Source organism: Chanodichthys erythropterus, chromosome 15 (genome assembly GCF_024489055.1).
Source record: "Chanodichthys erythropterus isolate Z2021 chromosome 15, ASM2448905v1, whole genome shotgun sequence".
NCBI classification, from domain to species: Eukaryota; Metazoa; Chordata; class Actinopteri; order Cypriniformes; family Xenocyprididae; genus Chanodichthys; species Chanodichthys erythropterus.
The window spans coordinates 26,052,366-26,063,396 of NC_090235.1; the positions used below are offsets into that span (position 1 = coordinate 26,052,366).

The 11,031-nt window shown below is 36.4% G+C and overlaps 1 protein-coding gene across 2 annotated transcripts; it reads right to left on the reverse strand.

Annotated features, from left to right (window-relative positions):
- Positions 1-2,685: 2,685 nt before the first annotated feature.
- Positions 2,686-11,031, reverse strand: atp6v1c1b (ATPase H+ transporting V1 subunit C1b). 2 transcript variants are annotated; one of them, XM_067411155.1, is made up of 13 exons: positions 10,875-11,031; positions 10,337-10,476; positions 10,177-10,244; positions 9,433-9,518; positions 8,451-8,545; positions 8,268-8,359; positions 7,379-7,477; positions 6,882-6,950; positions 5,281-5,373; positions 4,929-5,022; positions 4,645-4,742; positions 4,442-4,565; positions 2,686-3,306 (listed from the first exon to the last, which is right to left on the reverse strand). In XM_067411155.1, exons 2-13 carry the CDS (start codon positions 10,466-10,468, stop codon positions 3,211-3,213), a joined length of 1,146 nt encoding a protein of 381 aa, XP_067267256.1. In that variant the 5' UTR covers positions 10,469-10,476; positions 10,875-11,031; the 3' UTR covers positions 2,686-3,210. The 2 variants fall into 2 exon arrangements, with proteins under 2 accessions (XP_067267256.1, XP_067267257.1); XM_067411156.1 differs by having other exon boundaries at positions 10,337-10,473; positions 10,875-11,028.

Below are 11,031 nucleotides of genomic sequence, written 5' to 3' on the forward strand. Positions count from 1 at the left end.
GAATGCAATTGTTCCCAAATATCCACATGACTGCGAACGTGAGATTAATATACAACAGGTCAAAAAATAAAACATACATTTTAAACACAGTAGTAGCCTATTTACTTTATTTTGCAATGAAATAATAGTTCTAACGAAAACCAAAGCAGAACTACAACATAGCCTACATCTGCGTTTCGCGAACAATTCTGCGGCTTTGAACCGCTTTGAACGAATCGTGAGAGTCAATGATTCAATGATTCATTCACAGCCACTTGCTTCGTTCGATGACTCACTCACAAAAACAGTGACTTGCTGCCACCTACTGGCGTTATAGTTTAATATTTAAAAGTCTTCAGGAAGATTCGGAGCAAATGAATCAATGTATCGAATCTGCTGTTCGGAGCGCCGAAGTCACGTGATTTCAGCCGTTGGCAGTTTGACACGCGATCTGAATCATGATTCGATACACTGATTCATTATGCTCCGAATCTTCCTGAAGCAGTGTTTTGAAATCGGCCATCACTAAATAAGTCATTATTTTGGTTTTTTTTGGCGCACCAAAAATATTCTCGTCGCTTTATAATATTAATATTGAACCACTGTACTCACACAAACTGATTTAAATGTTTTAGTACCTTTATGGACCTTGAGAGAGGTCATGGATGCCTCACATCGGATTTCAAGTAAAATATCTTAATATGTGTTTCGAAGATTTCGAAGGTTTTACGGGTGTGGAACGGCATGAGGGTAAGTAATAAATGACAGAATTTTCATTTTTGGGTGAACTAACCAATCCCCTCCAGACATCACTTTTGGCCACTACTGTAACTTTTATATATTTTATATTAGCTATAAAACATTCACATATGCATAGTCATACACCGACTTTGAAAAAAATTTACTTTAAAAAATGTAAGCTTTAGGCTACTCACCCTCAAGCCATCCGGGGTGTATATGACTTTCTTCTTTCTGATGAACACAATCTGAGTTATATTAATAAATATTCTGACGTGTCTAAGCTTTATAATGGCAGTGAGCGGGATCAACGAGTATGAAGCTCAAGAAAGTGTCTCCATCCATCAACGTACCCCACACGGCTCCAGGGGGTTGGATATTAGATAGATAGATAGATATTACTATGTGCAGGGGTGCACATAAGAGGTACGCAGGTACGCATGCGCGGTAAAAATAAACTATGCGTACCAGAAAACATGGAGGGAAGCGCTTTTGAGTACCGGTTCACATGGATACGTTTACTTATTGGAGTAGGATTTTTCTCCATCTCTGGTAAGATAGCAATCATCATAATATGTGTGTTCTTTAATTATTAGGTGTGCAGCGGATCGCAGTTAATCTGTGATCCATACGGATAAGGTCCAACGGTTCGGCACGCATTTGATTCGCGGATTAACTGCTATATTTTACCATCATAGAGTGAAAGTTTGTAATTTGGACGTGTTTTGTATCGCCAATTAACACATTCAAACGACTTTAAAAGCGGAAGAAGAGGCAAAAATCGTGACTCGCGAACTGTAATCTGTGCGCACAGCCCCCCGAAACGCATGCATGATGAGAGTCAGACAGCGCTCGAACACCGCATTAATTCCGCTTTCGCGTTTACTTGCGTTTGAAAGGAAACATACACACAAAATTATGTCAAAATACCTGTCTCGGCAAGTATTCTCTCGGTTATGTCATAAGTGAAGTGTTGTGAAAGAAACCGGATGTGTGTCAGTTATTTGGTCCGTGCTTTCCTTCTTAAAGTGGCAGCAGCCTTTGCTGTCATTAATGTTAGTAAAAAAAAAAAGTCATTATCATCATCTATGTACGAGAGAAAAGAAGATAGTGAGGAGAGCAGTCAGGAGGAAAGTGATTAGGACAGCTTTTAGGATGTGTCGTGTAAAGTGTGAGTACCAAGCAAAATCTCCAGGTACTCCCTTGAGAACCAGACCAAAAAAGTTATGTGCACCCCTGACTATGTGTCAATATTTAATTCAGTTAATGTGTGTATCAGGTCACCTTTATTTTTATAGCGTGTTATGCAATACAGATTGTTTTCAAAGCAGCTTTACGGTGATCAGCAGGAAAATAATGATTCAATGATGTTGTGTGTGTGGTTCAGGTAAACCCTACGTTATTGGGGACAAGATGTAAAATGCAATATTCAAAAAAATCCTTATCCTTGTGGGGACTTTTTTTTTATTCCCCATGAGGAAAACAGCCTATAAATAATACTAAGTGATGTTTTTTGAAACTCTAAAAATGCAGAAAGTTTTCTGTGATGGGTAGGTTTAGGAATTATATTAATCTTAATTAATTAAAATTACTTGGATTTATTACATGTATTCAAGACATAAGGAAAGTGTTTTTACCTAATGTTACAACACTTGACATTTCTATCGTTTAATAAAATCATTAAAGTAATTAAAGTCTTTAAATCAGAAATATGAAGTCAACATGAATACTAAGAACATATTTCTAAAATATTTTATATATTTAATTATTTATCATTTATATTGGACATAGTTATTTGCCTAATACTACTGTACAATTAAGCAGCCATGGTACTATTTGTAAGGAAACCAGAGTGATATTTATGACTTGTTTTAAGACAGTCAGTGATATATAGTAGAATCTGCAGAATCAGTGCATATATAGTCATTTGAATACTGTTTCTCATTTCTGACCATAAAATAAACAAAATGATATGCTATAATTTTATTGACTTTGATTGGTCTTAACATTCAGCATGTGATCATGTTTTTCACCTTTTCCATCAAAAATATAAACACATTTAATCTCACAGTAGAAGCACAAACACAAACATAGAGGTTCTTAACAGCACAATTAAACATAATCACTGCATTACCCGCAAATGGCACAGAGTAGGCACCATCAGAAAATTAAAAACAACAGAGTGCACAACCATTATGAGCTCAATAGATGAGGAGTGTTCAGTGTTGGACCGCACATGCCCTTTGAAGGGCAGATTTTAAAACCCCTGAAAATCCTAAATTTGCAAACACATTTAACCAATAACACAGATGGTAAAACCCTATATGACTGCTTACTTAAAATAGTGATCTGCAGGAATGAAAAGGGAATGAGCCAGTGAGAGGGAGGCACTAGCAGAGAGGTTAAAAAGGTAAAGATAGAATAAACAATACGTGTTTAATAAATTATTGGAGTCAGTCTTCGTGAAGTAGACTGAAATGGTGTATTTGATTTCTATTTGAAGTCTAGGAGGTTGCAATCGATCTTGTAGTAAACATATGGATAGTACTCTTGCTGGCTGAGATTCAGACCCGGGATGTCCATAGGTGCCTATAACACAACAAAAATGAACAAATCAGCTGTCATTTAGAGATATCTTCAATTAGGCCTGTGAATCATGTAGAAATACACTACTGCTAAAAGATTTGGAATAATTAATTTTAAAATGTTTTTAAAGTCTCTTATGCTCACCACAGCTGCATTCATTTGATGAAAAATAGAGTAAAACAGTAATACTGTGAGATATTACAATTTAAAAGAACGGTTTTCTATTTGTATTTATTTTAAAATGTAATTTATTCCTGTGATGTCAAAGCTGAACTTTCAGCAGCCATAAGTCCAGTCCTTCAGAAATCATTCTAATATGCAGATGGGGTTCTTAAATTTATCAATAGCCGCTTTTCCACTGTCGGGCCAGTGCGAGCCAGGGCTAACAGCGTGCCGGGCTGGGCCTATGGCCACAGACCTTAGGCACCAAGGCCAAAATCAAGTTGCATTTCCACTGTCGGTCTGCTAGCTCCGCAGCGCTGATCTAAAAACCGTCCTTAAACACACCTCCCTTGATCAAACGTCACACAACCCATTTCAGTGTGTAGACCATCACCTGACTACAATTAGCTCCGCCTTTCACTTCGACCACACCTCAAGCCCCAGCTGGCCCGCTTTGGACCAAGGTTTTTGGCGGGCCAAAAAACCCGTGCCTTTGGCACTGAGGAAACGCGACCGGCCCTGGTACGCACTAGCACGCCCGCCTTTGGCCCGGCAGTGGAAACGCGGCTAATTATTATTAGTGTTCAATCCTTGCTGAATAAAAGTAGTAATTTCTTCTTTTTTTAAAAAAACTACTAATGTTTGAATGGTAGTGTATCACAAAAACTGTTCAACATTGATAATAATAAGAAATGTTTCTTGAGTAGCAAATCAGCATATAGAATGATTTCTGAAGGATCATGTGACACTGAAGACTGGAGTAATGATGCTGAAAATTCAGCTTCGCCATCCCAGGAATAAATTATATTTAATAAAATATATTAAAATAGAAAACAGCTATATTAAACTGTAGTAATATTACTCAGTATTGCTGTTTTGGCTGTATTTTTGTCAAATAAATGCAACCTTGGTGAGCATGAAAGACTTCTTTAAAAAACACAAAAATTAAAAACTTTTGACCGGTAGTGTAACTCACATCAATAACAGTAGCACTGCTGTCCAAGTGTTTGTAAAGGTCCTGCAGAACTTCTCTGAGTTTCTTGACATTCTTCTTGCTAGGCTGCAGCAACATGGCCTGGAAATTGACAGGCAGCCCATACCTGTTAAATACAAACATAGAGGTCATACACCTGACAACGTACATCTCTATATGAAACAGTTTTATACGCCACACCGTACCTCAAGACAGACTCTGTAAAAACCCGAAGCGCCTTGATGTGTATCCATGCGATGAAAGCCTCGCTGAAGTTTACTTTAAGCCAGCGTACCAAAGGACCCTGAGGTGCAGAAGCAGATTGACTATTGTTATCATTTATCTTTTCTTTTTCCTGTAACTTCAAATGAAGACTGATCAAGGCTCAGGGCCTCTCAAGCTGGCTGTGATTTTGAGGTTGCTCATCAACATTATTGTGAAGGATTTTATAATGTTCAATGGTGAATAAAATTTAGACAGCTGCACATACAAATTGCTTTTTCTTGTCAGTGGAGAGGCGAGTCAGCTCCTCTTTGTCTGCTTTCATCTCCTCTTCATTGTACTGAAAATCACGCACCATGAACCTAAAAAAAAAAAAATTGTAACATCAGGTCAGCTTCACTTCTGATTCAGTGAGCATCAAAAACAGACAGGCACTGATAAGTCTTACAACATTATTTCGTTCATAATCTGGGAATATATTTACATTGATATATTTACATATTTTTGAAATATGAGACAACACTGACAACAGAACTGATAAAATACAAATTTATGTACAAAAGCATGATTTTAATATATAATTTTGATTATACTATATATGCACTATATCAGAGACTCACTTGTTTTCTCGTGCTTTTTGTTTGAAGTCATCAATAGCCCTTCTGAAGAGTGTGACGCTAAACAACCCACTGTCTTGGTCTTCAAATAAAAGCCTAATAGAAGAGCAGATGAAAACTCTGATTTTGGATCTATCACTATCACAGAGCAGCGCTTTCCTGATTCAACTGGATGCAAGAATAAAAAAAGTATTTTACTGGTTTATAAAAAGCTTAACTCATTAAAGGTTATTTCTCTATTCTTTAATTGTTTTTTTGCCCTTTCACAGTTTCTCCCATATGTGAGGACAGCACTGCCATATGCCTCTTGTTCATCTTCCTTAAAGGATTAGTCTATTTTCAAATAAAATTTTCCTGATAATTTACTCACCCCCGTGTCATCCAAGATGTTCATGTCTTTCTTTCGTTTTGTCTTAATATCATTGCACTGCTGCAGCCATGATACGGCAGCAAAGTTCCTTGATTATTACGCCTGAATGAGAGTATAGTTCCTAGCCATATCAGCTTAGAAAATCGCAACTTGTCATTTTCTGTCGGCCTTAGTACACGATTTAACTACAGAAGAGTCAAGTTTTAAATAGGAAAAATATCAAAACTCTTTGGTCATTTTTATGCTAACGGTCTAATCAGATTCAATGAACTATGCTAAGCTATGCTAAAAGTTGTACCGCCAGAACCGGAGATCGGCTGAATGGATTTGAAAACGGTAAAACTCAACTGTTTAACTCTAGGGGAGTTGGAAAATTAGCCGATTTTCAAAAAAAGTGGAATGTTCCTTTAAGGAACAAACGCAGCACCAGTTTCGTTTTTTTTCCATAAGTAGAATAGGGAAGGCGTAGGACATACAGTGTAAGCTTTTTGAAGAATATGGAAAGCAGAAGCATGTGCAAGGTGATCATTTGTGTTTATAAAGCATATACAGTGACCAATCGTTTCGCTAGATAAGACCCTTATTCCTCATCTGGTATCGTTTAAAACCCTTTGAAGCTGCACTGAAACTGTCTGGAGGCCATTGAAGTCCACTATAAGGAGAATAATCCTGGAATGTTTTCATCAAAAACCTTAACTTCTCATCGACTGAAGAAAGAAAGACATGAACATCTTGGATGACATGGGGGTGAGTAAATTATCAGTAACATTTTATTTGAAAGTGGACTAATCCCTTAATACACTTCATTCAGTTTTCACGTACAGATAGTTCTGCTCAGGTTCACAGTTTTTTCATATTTTCTTGACATATTAATAGGGTATTTTTAGTCTCTTGGAAATGTTCTTTGCAACGATATTAGCCCTCAATGCTGTTGAATCTCCCTGAAATGTTCCTTGCTTTTCATTGTGATTTCTTTTGTTGATTACTTCAGATGGGATTAATTGAGCACATAAAGAAGTGCACAATGTTTTCTGTTTTATGTAGTTTATGTGCCTTTATTACTGTGTGTCACAGCTGTAAAAGAAGGGCACAGTTTCCATAGATACTGTCTGCAGAGTTCACATGTCCACCAAGAGCATAGCGTAATGATGTCAGGCTTTAGACAAGCAATAAATATAGGCTACAGAAAGTACATTCTCTGCAAATTAATTAATCGTCTTTAAATTTTACTCACTTTGTGGATCTTGGAACAACCATTTCAGAAAGAGTTTCATATGTCTTCTGCCAGTCAGGATAACTGGTCCTTTTTGTGCCACAAAATTGAAAAAAAATAAGGTTTTTAAATCAGTTTTGCAGCAAAAGATAAAAGTAAATATCATTAGCACATTCTGAGTTTAAGGGATAGTTCACCCAAAAATCAAAATTCTGTCATCATTTACTCATCCTGACTTTATTTATTCTGCAGATGATATAAAAAAAACAAAAATTAGGCTCCCATTGACTTCCATAGTATTTTCATTCACTCTATGCAAGTCAATGGGAACAAAAACTCTTTTCTTACCAGCATTCTTATATTCAGCCGAAGAAAGAAAGTCACACAGGTTTGGAACAATATGAGTAAATGGCAGCATTTTCAAATTTGGGTGGACTATCCCTTTAATGCAATAAAGAAACATTTAAAAAGTATTTTCCAGCACAAAATACACAGCAGCGCAAATACTTTTGACTTACTTTGGAACAACTACAAGAAGAGTAGTAAGGTACTCAGAGTCTAGTATAAAATCTTCCTTCTTGACTATATCACCCAAACTCCTAGTCAAAAGATTCCCCCTAGTGGACAAGACATGTTATTATTTGAAGTCACATAAAAGTGATTAAGGGATAGTTCACCCAAAAATACCCTCAAGTAGTTTCAAACCTGTATGAGTTTCTTTCTTCTGCTGAACACAAAGGAAGATATTTGGAAGAATGTCAGTAACCAAACAGATCTAACCCCCCTTAGACTACCATAGTAGGAAAAATATATTAAAATATTATGGTAGTCAGATCTGTTTGGTTAATGACATTCTTCCAAATATCTTCCTTTGTGTTCAGCAGAAGAAAGAAACTCATACAGGTTTGGAACAACTCGAGGGTGAGTAAATAATGACAGAATTTTCATTTTTGGGTGAACTATCCCTTTAATTCAAGTGTCGCACACGTCCTGAAAAGTGAAGCCAAAACATTTTGATCGCCCCTGGTGGCTGGCTGCAGTATAGGTGATAAACCCTGCTCTCTCCGTGTAATTGAATGGGACACGGACCAAACTAAAAAATCCAAATACATTATAAATAATTTTTTTCTGAAGATAGTTTCTTTCATTTTAAGTTCTTATCATGCTGATGTATGTTCAAGTGTTTGTTTTTCCAGTCAATTTGGTGCTATAAAAACGGGATGTGAAGTCATGTGGGAGAAACCGTGATACCAGAATCACTATGCAGACTCGGGCTCCAAATGACGTATTTTGGCTTCACTCTTCTACAGTGGAAGGACGTGGAGACACATCATCCATCTTTTTTACAGTCTATGGATTAATGTCACACAGAATGTGAATTGAGAATGTAAAAGTCCTCCCACTTACACATTCTTTCTCTCCAGGCTCTGTAGGTTACCCTTTAAGCTATTATAAGCCGAAGCTCTGGCTTTAAGATCATTGTCAATCTGACTCACTTGCTATGAACAGAGAACCAAAACATGATATTTAATCAAAGATCAATCTTTTTGTGCATTATAAACAATGATAAATGATTTTAACATGCCTCACCTTGGACATGATCTCTTGGATGTTCTTAAGGGACTGTTTGATGGGATATTTGGCCATATCCCATTGGAACCGTGTAATATATGTTACCAGATCAACTGTATGGAAATAATTACCAATTATAATTATTTATAGTCATATAAAATAAGGTTTAGAAGATTATGTTCAAGGACATTCAAATATTACTAAACTATGAGCGATTACATGTCTTTTAAAAAAGATTTTATATAAATAATAGTTTAAAGGGTTAGTTCACCCAAAAATTAATCTTTGAAATGTCGTTCCTCACCCATAAGACCTTCGTTCATCTTCGAAAACACAAATTAAGATATTTTTGATGAAATCTGAGAGCTCTCTGACTGAATTTCTTCTCTTCCCTGTCAGTCTGCTATGCTGTTTATATTCAGCACTTCCTGGTTCTATGTCAGAACACAGATTCATTATTGGCCGGCTCCATCGCGCATGTCGTGGTGCTCACGTGAACGGCGTCAGTCAATACTGAGCCAGAGTTCTGACGTAGAACCTGGAAGCACTGAACATAAACAGCGTAGTAGACTGACAGGGAAGAGAAGAAATTGTTGAATAAAGTCTTTATTTTTTGTGTCGTTTTTGAGCACAAAAAGTATTCTCGTCGCTTCATAAAATTAAGGTTGAACCTCTGCAGTCACATTGACTATTTTAACAATGTCTTTAGTACCTTTCTGGGCCTTGAAAAGTGGTAAATTGCTGTCTATGGAGGAGTCAGAGAGCTCTCGGATTTTATCAAAAATATCTTAATTTTTGTGTTCGAAGATGAACAAAGGTCTTATGGGTGCAGAACGACATGAGGTGAGTAATTAATGCCAGAATTTTCATTTTTGGGTGAACTAACCCTTTAACATTACTACCTGTTAAATATGTGTATGTGTTGTTGGTAATAATCAAGAGTAGTAGTTTACCATCAATATTGTGGTTAGTATGTATTAAGGGTTTTAAGTTAACTTGCCTCCATTGGCCAAAAGATTCTCCTGAACTTTATCTCGACTGTCTTCTAACACATCAGCCATGTACTGGGCCACTTTCTTCACAACACTGGAAAATTACAAAATGTCACCACCACAGGCTAAATATACATAACTGTATTTAGAGAACTATAATGTGACAGAAGCCGAAAAAAAAATGCATGAAGTGAACTTTGGGAACTATGAGTTTGTACCAAAGCAGTGTGTCAGTGATACTAAACAAAATATGTGATCCTGGACCACAAAACCAGTCATAAGTCACATGGGTATATTTGTAGCAATAGCCAAGAATACATTGTATGGGTCAAAATTATAGATTTTTCTTTTAAGGCAAAAATCATTAAGATATTAAGTAAAGATATTTTGTACATTTTCTACCATAAATATATCAAAAATGTATTTGTGTGAGTGGATATGCATTGCCAAGGACTTCATTTGGACAACTTTAAAGATGATTTTCAAAATATTTTGATTTTTTTGTACCCTCAGATTCCAGATTTTACAATAGTTTTATCTCGGGCAAATATTGTCCTATCCTAACAAACCACACATCAATGGAAAACGTATTTATTCAGCTTTCAGGTGATGTATAAATCTCAATTTTAAAAAATTGACCTTTATGACTGGTTTTGTGGTCCAGGGTCACATATAATAGAAAAATAACCAAATGCATCAATTTTGAAACAAAAAAACAATCTCTTGTAATAAATCAAATGCAGTCATGAAACCTTTCTACGAAAGAGTCCAATTTGGCAAGCTCATCTGACAGCCCTACAAGGATATCCAGAGTTCCCACCTGTTAAGAAACACCCAAAACTCATGAGACAGAGGAGAAATGCCAAATATGTGTTGTTAATAAACTGAAATAGAAAATAAGGAGTAATTTACCTTCAGTTCAGGCATGTTGAACTTGTGGTTAGTGGACAGGCTGTTGTTCTGGGTTGTGGCCACGTTCATCTTTTCCCATGTCTGCTGGCAGGTCTTCTCTCCAGGAGCAGAGATCAGCCAAAACTCTGTCATGATGACTGCTTAAATTATAACGGAAAGGTTCGTGAAAACATGTAATTCAATTCTGATACCAGATGAGACACAAAAAAATAACTGTCAAATCAAATACAGAGGTCTTTCCAGGTTGATCATATGAGCAAATTCACACTTCTCCATTTCTTTCCATATAGAAGACCAGTCACGAGTCATTCCGCAATAATATAACGCATGGCTGCATTATCACATAAATGCGTCCTTCTGGTGTATTTAACACTTTAATACATTTTAGTATCTTAAATGTGCACACTGACATGGTATATACCTATACGTGACTTAAACTGGATAGGTTAAATGCGCTTTTTTCTGTAAATATTGTATGAGCAGCAGTGTTTACGGCTGTCACGACTATGAAATTGAAATCATTTTTGACGATACTTACCGATTATGTAAGTCCCTTTAGTAAACTACAAAATAATCTGATAAAACTGATGTTTTTAATAAAACATTGCTGAATACACAGTTAATTGAGTCGCTGTGTTGAAAACCCTTCGGAGTCAGCGTCACACTTCCAGTCAGCTGATCAAATGAGGTTGTGT